Genomic DNA, 14,936 nt, shown 5'->3' with positions numbered 1-14,936 from the left:
CATGAGGGACACCAGTGGGCATATTAAATAGTGTCTTTTGATTGATTTAACATTTCTGCGTTAGCATTTTCTAATGATCAAAGGAGAGAAATACTGAGATACGATCATTTTGGTTGCTGTTTTTATGATAGCACTATGCCACTGTGGTGTGTTCTACAGAGTTTACCAGTATTAACACTGACCCCACTTTGTTGTCATAGGACTTTTCATATGTGCACAAAGTTCCATCCTTTCAGCCTTTTGTGGGATCCTCCATGTTTGCTCCACTGAAGATGTTGCCGAGCCATTGTTTGCTACCTCTGAAGATACCTGATGCCTGTCTGTTTCGGCCTTCATGGGCAATTCCTCCTAAAATTGAACAACTGCCCATGCCTCCTGCAGCCACTTTCATTAGAGATGGCTACAAGTATGTACAGGGATTGTGTCATTTGCTTGCCATATTTGATGCAATTTTTATCTTAACTAAATGTTTGTTAAAAATGGTGACAAGGTCCGGGCGCGGTGGCTCATGCCTGTAATCCCAGCACTTTGGGAGGCAGAGGCGGGCAGATCACTTGAGGTCAGGAGTTTGAGACCAGCCTGGCCAACATGGTGAAACCCCATCTCTACTAAAAATACAAAAAATTAGCTGGGCTTGGTGGCGGGAGTCTGTAATCCTAGCTACTCGGGAGGCTGAGGCAGGAGAATCGCTTGAACCCAGGAGGTGGAGGTTGCAGTGAGCCAAGATCCCGCCACTGCCCTCCAGCCTGGGCGACAGAGTGAGACTCTGTCTCAGAAAGAAAAAAACAAAAGAAAAAATTATGACAAGTAGCATATCATTTGAAACTTTCCTTTATTGGTCATTCATGTTTTTGTGCAAATTATTTTGTGCTGGAAAATGTGCATTATTTTCTAAATGAAATTTTGTATGCAGACAGTCCCTGACTTACATTGGATTTACTCAGGAGTTTTTGACTTTTTGATGATGTAAAAGTAATACACGTTCAGGACACGCTGTACTTGGAGAACCCATACAACCGTTCTGTTTTTCACTTTCAGTACAGTATTTGATAAATTACATGAGATACTCAGCACTTTATTGTGAAACAGGCTTTGAGTTAGATGATTTCCCCAATGGTAGACCAGTGTAAGTGTTCTGAATATGTTGAAGATAGGCTAGGGCCACGTGCGGTGGCTCAAACCGTAATCCCAACACTTGGGGAGGCCGAGGTGGATGGATTGCTTGAGCTCAGGAGTTTGAGACCAGCCTGGGCAAATGGCGAAACCCTGTCTCTACAGAAAATACAAAAATTTAGTTGGGCATGATGGCGTGTGTCTGTGACCCAGCTACTTGGGAGGCTGAGGCAGGAGAATCACTTGAACTCACGAGGCGGAGGTTGCAGTGAGCCAAGATTGCACTACTGCCCTCCAGCCTGGTCGACAGAGCAAGACCCTGTCACAAAAACAAAGACAGGCTAAACAATGATGGAATCAATTTTCCCTGTGACGAATAATTTCTTAATAAATAAAGTGATTTGAATGATAGAAAAGGCCACAAATTCAGATTTCTGCTGTGGTCAGGTAAGTAATATATAGATGAAATGGACAGGGTAAATGCAAAAGTGTTGGTACTACTGATGCTCAGCACCATTGTGCTGAGCTTAAGGAACCAATACAGCAAATTTGTGGTCCAGCCTTAGTCTCTGGGCTGCAAGTTTGTGACCTTCTGTAAAATCATCCTGATGAAGTAAGTTAATTTTAATGTCATAACAAGGCTTCCTGCTTGTGTGTATGAAGTCAGTGTCAGAAAGAAAAACTGTGACAGAAAAGTACAGAGGAATCCTAGACTTAGGAAGCTACAGTTGCAGTATTATAAGACTGAAATTCCTGCCTTGCAAAAATTATATGCATGACCTTAAATGACCATTTTACTTGGGTCTTCCCTTTAAAATGGAGTAATCCTGCTCTGCCTCCCACACAGGACTTCCACAATGCTTCAACGACTAATGACTGTAGAAGTACCGCGGAAATAACAATGCACCAGCAATATAAAGAGTGTGCTGAAAAGCGCCTGGCTGGTGTGCTGCTGCTGTGCTCCGATTGTACTCTAGCTTACTCAGCTAGATCCTGGCACAACACACCTAGAGCACCTTGGCGCATAAGGGGTTAGCTTAGCACATACAGTTGCTAATAAACGACATAGCAGTTTTAAGAACCCATTCAGCAGTTTAATCTCTTTCATACATGCAGGTTTCCCCGAAAAGGTCACATGCAAGCTTTTGCTGTATAATCGTTTAAATCATTTAGGTCATTATTTAGATCTATTACATCTTTCATTTGCCATCCCAAAGATTCTTTGTATTCTTAACTGGCCCTATTATACAACTTTATGTGATGAGGATTTTGTTTTTGTTTTTGTTTTTTGGGGGGGTTTTTTGGAGACAGGGTCTCGCTCTGTCACCTGGGCTGGAGTACAGTGGCACAATCACAGCTCACTGCAGCCGTGACCTCCTGGGCTCAAGCGATCCTCCCACATCAGCCTCCTGAGTAGCTGGGACTACAGGCATGTGCCACCACACCCAGCTAATTTTTATGAAATTTTGTTGTAGAGTTTGTGTCTCCTTGTGTTGCCGACACTGGTCCTGAACTCCTGGGTTCAAGTGCTTCTCCTGCCTTGGCCTCCTAAAGTGTTGGGATTATAGGCATGAGCTACTGCACCTGGCATGAAGGTGATTCCTGTCTGCAGCGTCCACTATGGCAGTCACCAGCTTCCTGCTGCAGGTGTTGACCACTTGAAATGTGGCTAGCGAGACCAAGACTGAATTGTTTTATGTTAATTAATTTAAATTTAGGACATGAGGACTGGTGGCTACCTTATTGGACGGTATGTTTCCAGAGTATGTGTAGTCCTGCTGTGGTCTCTGCTCGCCATTACCCTGGACTCCTCCTTTGTCACATGCAATACCCCTGCAATCACTTGCTTCATGTCTGCCATACTTGCTTATGAGCCACCTTTTGTTTCTCTTTTTCACTTTCGACTATCCAGCTTCTAGCGTAGGGTTGCTACTCAGTTCATTTTTATTAAATGGGAAAAATCAGATTACAAGATAAACCATTCTTACTACCCAGGGAGCAATTTAATTCTTTAGGTTTTCAGTTAGTACTCATAGTTCCTTTTCTGATCTGAACTGCATAATAATGTTAGGGTTTTGTTGAACAGGAAAATTTGAAAGGAGTCCAATTAGAGTAAAGATCGTTATTACACACTTACTATTTTGGTCTCTAAGAGAGCAGTGATTGCCAATCAAGTTTTCTGGGTCATTTTTTTTTTTTTTTTTTTAATCTGTACTCAAAGATACCACTGTGCCTCAGATTTAATATTTCTTTACAGTGCCTGATTTGGACTTTTAGGCTGGTAGTTTAGGCATAGCTAATTAAAAATCACAAGAAAATTATTTGAAGAGACATTTCTTTATGACATTCTTCTTTCACATTATAAGTAACTGAATATGTAGTTTATTGGTGGAGCATTAGTTTAAGTACAGTATTAATATATGTAAAAGAATATTAAAAATTTTTTAAAATCTCTATTCTTTTGATACCTTCCAAGTAGAAAGGATGGACTCATATGCTAATATACATGTACATCTAAGAAAGTACAGTTGTCCCTTGGTATCCTTGGGAGATTGATTCCAGGACCCCCTCGGATACCAAAATCTGAAGATGCTCAAGTACCCTATATAAAATGGCAGAGTATTTGCTTGTAATTTACACAAATCCTTCTGTATACCTTAAGTCATATCTGGATTACTTGTAATGCCTAATACAATGTAAATGCTATATAAATGTTGTACTTTACTGTTTTGATTTGTATTTTTTAACTGTTGTATTTTTATTTTGATTTTCCATCTGTATATGGCTGAATCCACAGATGTGGAACCTGTGGCTATAGAGGGCCAACTATATATCAAGAAAATGTTTTATGATAATGAAACAGCAGAACCTTGCAGACAGTGTTTTCTGCTTAGCTGTTCCAAAAAGAAGTCACTGCTTATGAGAAAGTAGATAACATAGCCCAGTCGGTCTTGGGCAACTAAAATAATTACACTATATGCAATGCATACCATATTGAAAAGTGAAAAATGAAGTGCTTACCACCCCACAGAAAGCTGCTGGAAGCTGGAAACTCTGATACAGTATGTGTACTTCTGTGCAACCACCTAATTAATACTGAGGCCTCTTAGCCGCATATGTAATACTTCTATCAGTTGTAGTATAGTACTGGTAAATGGGCTACCTAAAATATAATTCCCTCATGGTCACTCATTACTATAAAAATGTAAGCCTAGATAGGGCTGCGGCTGCATTTTGAAAATTAGAAAAATGTTCAATTTTCATGTGTATTTGATTATAACTACTTTGATATGATATATAGATTATAGCCTCAGAGAACAAGTACATTGGCAGACTTTCAGTTTCAAAAAAAAAAAAAGACAAAAATGTAATTGCAAATTAGATGGAAATTTCATCCTATGGTCCTCTAGCTAATTTAGTGTCTGCACTTACGGTTGAAGTTCCATTTAGTAGTTACAACTTTTCAAATTACATTGACCAAAACCCAGTACCATGTTTTCTTATAAAAATAGTAAAAGTTCCTTCAAGAGGTTAGGATGAGGATGCTTATATGTGGAATAAGTAGAAGGAAAGTGCTGTGTTGAATTATTCTTCATACCTTACTTTCTTCTTCTCTACACACTGCACTGACCTTTGTATCTTTTTTTTTTAAGAGAAAATTAAATATACCAGTGTATCCCAGTGATAGCAGAAACAAATGATAAGAAATACACAGTACATGGCTGGGGTGATCGTGTGTCTAGTTCAGCATCTGTGACACGCTCCCCTTCCTTACTTGGTGCCTTCTCTTTTCGCAGTAACGTGCCTAGTGTTGGGAGCCTAGCGGATCCAGACTATCTGAACACACCACAGATGAACACACCCGTGACGCTGAACAGCGCTGCTCCAGCCAGCAATAGTGGGGCAGGAGTCCTACCATCTCCAGCAACCCCTCGCTTCTCTGTCCCCACACCACGAACCCCCAGGACCCCAAGAACTCCCAGAGGTGGGGGCACTGCCAGTGGTCAAGGGTCTGTTAAGTATGATAGCACCGATCAAGGGTCACCAGCCTCCACCCCCTCTACTACGCGGCCCCTCAACTCTGTGGAGCCTGCCACCATGCAGCCAATTCCCGAAGCCCACAGCCTCTATGTTACCCTGATTCTCTCCGATTCCGTGATGAATATCTTTAAAGACAGAAACTTTGACAGCTGTTGCATCTGTGCCTGCAACATGAACATCAAAGGGGCGGATGTCGGGCTTTACATCCCCGATTCTTCCAATGAGGACCAGTACCGCTGTACCTGTGGGTTTAGTGCGATTATGAACCGCAAACTTGGCTACAATTCGGGACTCTTCCTTGAAGATGAGTTGGATATTTTTGGGAAGAATTCTGATATTGGTCAGGCTGCAGAGAGGCGCTTAATGATGTGTCAGTCCACCTTCCTTCCTCAGGTGGAAGGAACCAAAAAACCCCAGGAGCCACCCATAAGCCTTCTCCTCCTCCTCCAGAATCAACACACACAACCTTTTGCTTCACTGAGTTTCCTGGACTACATTTCCTCTAACAATCGCCAAACTCTTCCCTGTGTAAGCTGGAGTTATGACCGGGTGCAAGCAGATAATAACGATTACTGGACGGAATGCTTTAATGCACTGGAGCAGGGGCGGCAGTATGTGGATAACCCCACTGGTGGAAAAGTGGACGAAGCTCTGGTGAGAAGTGCCACTGTGCACTCTTGGCCTCACAGCAATGGTAGGTGTCCCAGAACACAAATTTACTTTGAGGAGTATCTTGGTATGATCATAACTTAAAAGCTTTCTTTACTGTATTTGACAAAGAAATTTTAATTTCATGTCTTTAGGGGGAAAAAAAGAACCTAAAGTGAGAGCTGTATTGATTTCATCCTAAACTTAAGGACTGGGAGAATGTTTTATATTGAAACACCTTTGGAGAAGAGTAGTTGTTTTCTGAAATTTTCCTCTTGTAACTCATAATTAAGCAGTCTATGTTGGAAACCTGTGACCGCTGAGTATCAGAGTCGTCAGGAGCTTACAGACTGATAATTTGCACACTCTTGCATGCTTAAATCCACCATTCTTCCAGATCAAGTTTCCAAGGAACCTCTACCCATTTCCAGAGTCTCTTCTCCCTTCTCTGTTTCCACCCTTTGTTGTATCACTTATAACAAAATCACATTTTACTTTGCATTGTGGTTACTGGGGCATATAACTGGTTGTATTATTAAAAGCTCCAGTTGACAAACATTTTTGAAGTTGGGCTGTAAGAGTGCCAAGCAACTTGCTATTTCCTTGTCTTATTCATTCACTGCCTAAACTGCAATGCATCATGTGGGATAAAATGGTTACTGAAAGAAACAAGGCACTTGCCCTCATGGACTTTCTAATCTGTTCTGGAAGTGGACATCAATTAAATAATTGCACAAGTACGCATATTATTACAACCCGTTTTGTAAGTGATAAAAGCATGGGATAGAGGGGGCACTCTAGGCTGAAGGTCAGAGAAGACTTCGTTGTAGAAGTAGTAACATTTGCTCAGAGATCTCAATGATGAGTACACATTAACTGAGGAAGGAGAATGGGGAGCAAGGCATGTGTCCCAGACAGAAGGTGCTGCAAGTGGGAAAGCCCTTGGTTGTATGGAGCTTGGGGCCTTTAGAAACTGAAGCGAGGTTAGAAGCCAGCAGGGGCTAGATTACAGTGACTCTTTAGAGGCATGCTAGGGGTTGGGTCTTCCTGCAAAAAGCAATACAAAGTCATTGAAAGGTTTTAAGAAGAAGCACTGACGTCAGGTTTGTGTAGTTAAAAAGGAAAAATAACAATGTGCACTGGCTATAATTCTGGGTATGGATAAGAAAGTGGCAGGAATGGATTTGGGGAGACAAGGAGGTTATTGAGGAAGACCTAGTAAGAAACAATAGCTTGCCTTAGTGTCCTTGTGAAGAAGGTGGAGAAGAAATATTATTACAGGACTCAGTAATGGGTTGAGTTTTGGGGATAAGGGAAAGAGAGATATTGAGGAGTCCCAGATTTGTTACTTGTATACCTGGATAGTCGGTGGTGTTCAAAGGTAAGACTATATCTGGAGAGAAAGTTTATAAATTGAGTTGTGGAAGTTTGGCAGTTTTAGAGATCCCTTTTGATATATCCAGGTAGAGGTATCAAGTAGACTCTTGGGCCTTTTGCTCAGGGGAGAGGGAGTGGTTGGCATATAGATGATAACTTCAATTAAGGGGGCACAGATGAGCTCATTGAGGAGGAGGAGAAAAGTACAGACTGAGAAGAGGACCTAGTAGAGCTTAGCTACATTCTGACAGGTATAGGTGAGGCAGAGAAGCGTGAGCCTATCAAGGAAGCAGAGAAGGAAGAACCATAGAGGGGGCTTTTGGAAGCCAGGGGTAGCCAGTGTTTCAAGAAAGAGGAAGTGATTGACAGGCATTAAAATGCAAGTGAAGATTTTAAGATAAGGATTAAACGTGTCTTCTGACCGTGGTGAGAGCTGTTTCTGTAGAGTGGTGGGAGCAGAGGCCAGACTGGAAGGGTTGTGTGAATGACGTCCGAACCCTGCTTCTGAACAACTCTCAGTCTTGCAGGGAAGAAAGTTATATAAGCTTCTTAAATAGAGTTTGAAATCTGAAATAATTAAAAGTATGTCCAGAGGTCAGTAGAGCATGGGGAGTGATGGGTATTTTCTGACTAGGCCAATCAAGGAAGCTTTCATGGAGGTAGAGATGACTAAGAAAGCATTAAAGGGTTATGCTCATTTGTATAACTGCTTAGGTTCAAGCACAGTGCCTTATACTTAAGCAGACCCTTAATCAGTTTCTACTGAATGAATTTATGAAGTGAAGAAAATGCAGCCTTTCCCCTAAAGAAATGTGGATGATCAGCTTGGGTGAGTCCTTTTACTAGATAGGCCTTCAGACAGAAAAGCAGTCTGTGTGCATGAATCAGTGGTGTCATCTTTCAGGATGAAAAATAAGACATTTTATTGCAAGGGAGGTCTGGGTTTCAAATTTTAAGGTGCCTAAAAGTACCAGATAATGTAAATGAATGCGATGGGAGACAGATTTGCAAAAGGCAATGCCTTAAGCTGTCTTTTCAAAACTCACTTTCTATTTTGCAGGCACAGGAATAGGGTTCATAAGAAACGTGCTTGCTTTTGATTTCCTCAAATCTGTGGTTCTCTTGGTCTGTGATTTCCTGCTTTTGATAGAGCCATTAATACAAGAAGTATTCACTGTTGTTCTTTACTATATGTAAAAAGAAGCACTGGCTGAAGATAAAAGGCAATGAACACTGCATCAGACTCAGGCAGACAGCAGGGCAGGGGCCATGAGGTGCCTGAAAGGGACAGCTGCTCCTCAGCTCCAGCAAGTGGTGCTTATGCAGGAATATGGGTCTCCCAGTTCAAGGGAAGCTGGCAATCTAGATTTGTGTATGAAATTTCCTGGAGTGATTTGTTCCAAAGTTTAACAAAATATTCTATGGACCACCACTTTGCAACCTGTGTTTTACTGATTTAGGGACACATTTGAAAATGTCTTAAGAATCCTTAATCATCCTGTGTTTCAAATTTAGTTGGCAGATAAATCTTAGATTTCTTTCCATGCCCCTTCCCTAATCAGCTAGAAGAGTAAGAGGGAGGCAAAGTCTTCAGGAATCCAGCTGTGCAGATTCACACCACATCACCTCCAGCATAATTAGCTCTTTCTGCAGACCTTTTTAAGAATCTGATTTGCATGATGAACCCTCCATCCTGAGAAAAAAATACATATGTCCAAGCGTGCTTACACAGTTTTGCATAGAGTTCAGACAACTTTCAAATTTTAGGTTAAAAATTCCTCCCCAGGGCGACTGCTGGGACTGAAGTCATCTGCATTTAGAAGGCAGTGAATCCCATCCATGCCTGCAGAGGGCTTTGGGTCCTTGAGGGCTTCAGCTGTGTTTCCCCGTGCCTCTGGCTGCACTGAAGATTGGCTTTCTCTTTATGCATTCTGTATTTTATGAAAATATTTTTACAATTAGGAGCATTTAAAGAGTTTTTAAAAGCTTTTATTTAAGTTGCATTTTTTCCTACTCATCATATAAACAAAACATTAGTATTTGCAAATAAAAGTAATATAATAATTAAGAAACTTTTGCAGCTGTCTTATGAAAATCCTTGGAAACAGATTTCCATGGTTTTAAAAAGTCGCACCTATCCATTTTTCCACTTTTAAACAATTCTTCCATTCAACTTTTTTATATAGAGTAATCCATTTCCCCTTTTATTATTTTTGATACTAAATTATCAATTATTTTCTCTAATTTAGCAGAAGAATATCTTTCCTCCTGACTCCTAAGTCAAATATTTTAGAATCTACTACAGCTAATAACGTTGTTGTTCTGAATATAACTGAGGCTTGAGGTGATGGTGAGGAAGAGGAGGGTGCTAGCCCCCTTATCTTCTCTGTTTCTTCTCACTTCTCTTTCAGTGCTGGACATCAGCATGCTCTCCTCCCAGGATGTGGTTCGTATGCTGTTGTCCCTGCAGCCCTTTCTCCAAGATGCCATCCAAAAGAAGCGCACGGGCAGGACCTGGGAGAACATCCAGCATGTGCAGGGACCACTCACTTGGCAGCAGTTCCATAAAATGGCAGGACGGGGAACCTACGGTAGGGTCTTTGTCCTGTTTAAAATTCCTTCTGACTTCAGTGCTGTTCAGTGAAGAGCAGCGTTAGTTACTGTCAAGTCCTTGCTTCACTAACAAAATAGGGGAGTCTTTTTCTTTGGCCATTAAGTTTTATAATCTCTTTGTTTTCCTAAAGTTACTTTTGGAGTCAAGTTTCCTACCACCCTTGGCATAATCCAGGTCAATGAGGAAGCTAATCCCTGAAAAGTGCATTTCTTAGATTCTCCTCATCTTCCCAGTCCTCATTGCATTTTCATCTGGATGGACTTCTGGGCCATTTCTGTCTACTTCATCATAGTCAGGATCATAATTCTTATCTTGAAGGAAATGATGTAGTGCTGCTTGGAAAGTTAATTTTAACTTGTTGTAGTCTGCCCTCTGATCTTACTGAATCTTTGTAAACAAATTCTGACTTAATTAAGAGTCCTCATCAGTGACCATTTAATTAGATGATTTCAAAAATACTTTTAAGAATGTCTTGTCAACATGGAGTGACATTTCAGATGCCAGAATTAAGACCAATGCACCAGGGATTTCAAAATTGTAAGGTTGTGGGAAAAACTCTCTAGCACCTTTCTAAACTACAATGTCATTTTAGGTTCAGAAGAATCTCCTGAGCCGTTGCCCATCCCCACTCTGCTGGTAGGCTATGACAAGGATTTCCTCACCATCTCGCCATTCTCCTTGCCGTTTTGGGAGAGGCTCTTGTTGGACCCATATGGGGGCCACCGTGATGTTGCCTATATTGTGGTGTGTCCAGAAAATGAGGCCTTGCTCGAAGGAGCCAAAACTTTCTTCAGGGACTTGAGTGCTGTATACGAGGTGAGGAAGTTACTGTGAAAATTGCTTTTTATGACTTGGATCCTCTGATTGTTTATAGTGATGACTAAATTTCAAAACCAATGTCTTGAAAGTAAATTGCAAAGAAAATTTGCAAACAGGAGGATGAAGAAGAGAAGTGAATTGACCAATTTTTCTGGAAGCAAATTGCTTTCCCATCTTTGCTTTATATTTGTTAGATTTAGAAAACGTTCCCCTCCCATTCTTACCACACGTCTTAAAATCCCATCAGTTCTCTCTTCTCCATTTATGTGCTAAAAGTTGAAGAATATTGCTCACCAGGGGAAAGTGTGGCTATGTAGAAGATGAGCTTTACAAAAAGAGCACATCTACTCTTTTTATTTATTTATTGGATGGAATGAGGGATAGGGTGAGTAGGTGAGAGTTCCTGACAACAGTATAAAAATGTTTCTTTTGAAAATTTCTGAATTGAAACATAAGTTTAATGAATCATGTCCCTGTTGTGTTTTAACATGACATCTTAATACTGAAACTTTGATACTGATTAAAAATATAATTCCTATAATAATGTAAAAACCAGGCAGATAATTTTACATCTTTAGTATATGAATTCCTGTTGCTTTAAAAAAAATAGAATCATGTCTGTCTTTGAAGAATAAGTGCCACATTTCTTATGCCAAAGTATATATGCACTAAGTTCTTTGTGTCTGATACATCTAATGTCTTTGTATTCAGCAAAATGAAATTGATATCTGTAAAATATTTAGAACTATGATAGGCATGTAAACATTATGAAAGTAGTTTTTAAATAAGATTCCAAGCTGAATTGCAAAATATTCCAAAACAGGACATTCATGATCCGTAAATGTATGAGTAGGCATGGAATAGTAAATTTACGTTGTTGCTACAAAGAAATGAGGAGATGCTAACGTGATGTAATGACATCAGTTAAGTCACTGCCTTGGATACATTCATTTCTGAACAGTGTCTGGTCAGGGGATATATAATACTATTAAATCATAATTAACAGAAAATTTGTGTAAGCAGTTTTAAAGCCCAGCCATTCCCTTGAATGGAACCTTCAACATAAGTTACAAAATCTAAAAAGCACTGCCAGATCTTTTTAAGATGGTACAGACAGACACTCTTAAATTTTTCTTAATGACTTCACTAGGGTTGCTTATTCGGCAGTAATTCATACCTCCTTAAGAAGAGTATACACTAGAGGATTTTGTCAGAGCTTAGTAAGCCTTCACTTCATCTACTCTAGTAAGGGATAATACTATGGGCTCTCCTGCTGGTGAACAGGTAGTTTACTTTTTGCAGGTTTATTATATTCCCTGCCATAAGCACCCATTTAGCGTCATGGAGATTAATAGCAGAATCTCCTTGTCCTATTTAAAAAAAAAAAAAAGCGATCAGCATACTCCCTGCTTCAGTGGCCCCTGCTATTGGTGATCTCCAAATGTCTGTAACAGAACAGATGGCCCATAAAATTTTAATGTTATCTTATGGGAAAACATTATGAGTAGGGATTACTTAGGAGATTTTAGTGGACATATGTCTCAGTCAGCCACAGTAGGCAGGAATCTGCTAATTCTTTGTCCGTTAGCAATCAGGTAGTGTTCAGCAGCCTCCTCTTGTACAGGAGGAATTGGCTTGAGTGAAGAACCATTTTTTTGTAGAGAGCCTAGTCCAAGTTTTAAAGAGACAGATAGCAATTTAAGGGTACATTACAATTACCTGAAAGGACCAACTTGTAATGTTGGTTTGATTGCATGTGATAACCCTAAAAGAAAAAGGAAAATGCTTCCATATGTATGTTAAAGGATCTCCCTTGCTAACCATTGGTACTGAATGAAGGAATGGCTCCTGTTGTAACTAATGATCTTGTCTATGATATCAGATGTGCAGGCTTGGGCAGCACAAGCCCATCTGCAAAGTGCTACGTGACGGGATCATGCGCGTGGGAAAAACCGTGGCACAGAAGCTGACAGATGAGCTTGTGAGTGAGTGGTTTAACCAGCCTTGGAGTGGTGAGGAGAATGACAATCATTCCAGACTCAAACTTTATGCGCAAGTTTGCCGCCATCACCTAGGTAAATGCGAATTTATTTGGCAAAGTAGAATTGGAGAAGTAAAATAGCAGATCCGTCCCATCCCTTCTTTTATAGATGCAACATTATATTTCTTTTGTCTCAAGTAATGCTGTATTTGTTAAGGTCCAGTTTGGTGTTCTGGACAGTTTAATGCTAATTTCTATATGGACATACATTTTTTAAAAACTATTCAAAGTTGCCTAATCATGTCTAATTACTCCACATTTTGAAAACTTAGCAGCATGACTTGATATTAGCTGCTTAGTTTTAACCCATATTCTGAAGAGAATCTTAGAAGCTTGTAAACCTAGGAGCACAATGTCCCATGATGACTGTGGAATATGTAGCTTCTCATTTTTTAGGGCAGGCACATGGAATCAGTCTGAAAGGAGACTATCACAAGTGATTGATTTTCTCTTTTCAAACAAGCCTCTACTGTAGAATTTATAAGTTGCTCCATGTGCATCTCCATGTTTGCAGAATACATAAGCATGACTGTGGAGATAGTATTTTGGGTATTGTAATCAGAGTATTGCAGCCTGAAAGCATAATGTTTTTACAAGTGACCGTTCTAGATTCTGGTTCAGTCTGACACTGCAGAATATCACTAAAGTCACCTCTTTGCACGTATTCTTTCAGCACCTTATTTAGCCACTCTGCAGCTTGATAGCAGCCTGTTGATACCACCTAAATATCAGACCCCACCAGCAGCAGCACAGGGACAAGCTACGCCAGGGAATGCTGGGCCCTTAGCTCCAAATGGATCAGCAGCTCCCCCAGCTGGCAGTGCATTTAATCCCACCTCGAATAGTAGTTCTACAAATCCTGCAGCAAGTAGTTCTGCATCTGGTTCCTCTGTGCCACCGGTCTCATCGTCTGCCTCTGCTCCTGGTATTAGCCAGATAAGCACTACCTCTTCTTCAGGATTCAGTGGTAGTGTTGGAGGGCAGAACCCCAGCACTGGGGGCATTTCTGCGGATAGAACGCAAGGGAACATAGGCTGTGGCGGAGACACTGACCCTGGGCAGAGCTCTTCTCAGCCCTCACAGGATGGACAAGAGAGGTATGTTACACACTAATTGAGACGAGTGGCTTCAGCTCAGACCCTTTCTCTCTTCTTCTTCTGCACCTTTTCTCCCTTGACCTCATGATTCTCTGAATCCTATGAAGTGCTCTATTTCTCCTCTTCTCAAAAGAAAGGGGCAATGGTCGATCTAAAGCTGCAGTGTTAAAAATTTGAGACTTCTTCTAAATTATTATGAATTATAAACTTTATTATTAAACTTATTATCAACTTAATTAGTAACAACTTTGTACAACATAACTACAGAAAAGAAAGGGGAGTTGAAAAAGATATCTCCCATTTTAGAGGAGTACATTGCCGTTTTCCATCTGCCCTCGATGCTCTCTGGCTTGGTTTGCCTGTATTTTGGTAAGGTGATACATGTTACTCTTACATTTAATCTGTAAACATTCTTTAGGGAGCCTGTGTGCTCTAGAATTGAGCCCTTTTGTTTTTCATATTCATGTAATTTATATTTATTTTGTGCATCTCACAAGTGACTCTCTCTCCAGTGTTACAGAAAGGGAGAGAATAGGAATTCCCACGGAGCCTGACTCTGCAGACAGCCATGCCCACCCTCCAGCTGTTGTCATTTACATGGTGGACCCGTTCACGTATGCTGCAGAGGAGGACTCCCCTTCTGGGAACTTTTGGCTGTTGAGCTTGATGCGCTGCTACACAGAAATGCTGGATAATTTACCTGAGCATATGAGAAATTCTTTCATTCTCCAGGTTACTGTTTGCAAGTTTATTATTTACTTTTGATGTTGTTATTTTTGTTGTTATGAAAATAAATACAGGCCTATGATTTTTCTTAAAAAATGGAAGTACAGGTTAATTATCCCCTAACCAAAATACTAGGGACCAGAGTGTTTTGGATTTCCGTTTTGGAATATTTGCATATATATAATGGGAGACCTTTGCAGTGGGCCCAAGTCTAAACACAAAAATTTATTTATGTTTCATATACACCTTACACACATAACCTGAAGGTAATTTTATACGATATTTTTAATAATTTTGTGCTTTATACAAAGTTTTGATTAAATTTTGACTGCAGTATATCACATGAGGTCTGATAACGGAATTTTCCACTTGTGGCGTTTTATTGGCATTCCAGAAGTTTTGGGTTTTGGCACATTTTGGATTTCAGATTTTTTGATTAGGGATATTCAACCTGTACATG

At 40.4% G+C, this 14,936-nt stretch overlaps 1 protein-coding gene across 8 annotated transcripts in view; it reads left to right on the top strand.

Annotated features, from left to right (window-relative positions):
* MED13L (mediator complex subunit 13L) overlaps window positions 1–14,936 on the top strand; it is a 320,005-nt gene that overhangs the window by 281,743 nt on the left and 23,326 nt on the right. For all 8 annotated transcript variants that reach the window (XM_054527655.2, XM_063712262.1, XM_024256631.3 and 5 more), the window contains 7 exons: window positions 201–406; window positions 4,911–5,848; window positions 9,591–9,770; window positions 10,386–10,609; window positions 12,495–12,687; window positions 13,327–13,750; window positions 14,263–14,482. In XM_054527655.2, the coding sequence (XP_054383630.1) occupies window positions 201–406; window positions 4,911–5,848; window positions 9,591–9,770; window positions 10,386–10,609; window positions 12,495–12,687; window positions 13,327–13,750; window positions 14,263–14,482 (2,385 nt within the window). The remainder of the gene's footprint in view (window positions 1–200; window positions 407–4,910; window positions 5,849–9,590; window positions 9,771–10,385; window positions 10,610–12,494; window positions 12,688–13,326; window positions 13,751–14,262; window positions 14,483–14,936) is intronic.

This window comes from Pongo abelii, chromosome 10 (genome assembly GCF_028885655.2).
Source record: "Pongo abelii isolate AG06213 chromosome 10, NHGRI_mPonAbe1-v2.0_pri, whole genome shotgun sequence".
Taxonomy (NCBI): domain Eukaryota; kingdom Metazoa; phylum Chordata; class Mammalia; order Primates; family Hominidae; genus Pongo; species Pongo abelii.
This window is presented reverse-complemented; position numbering and strand designations above follow the sequence as displayed.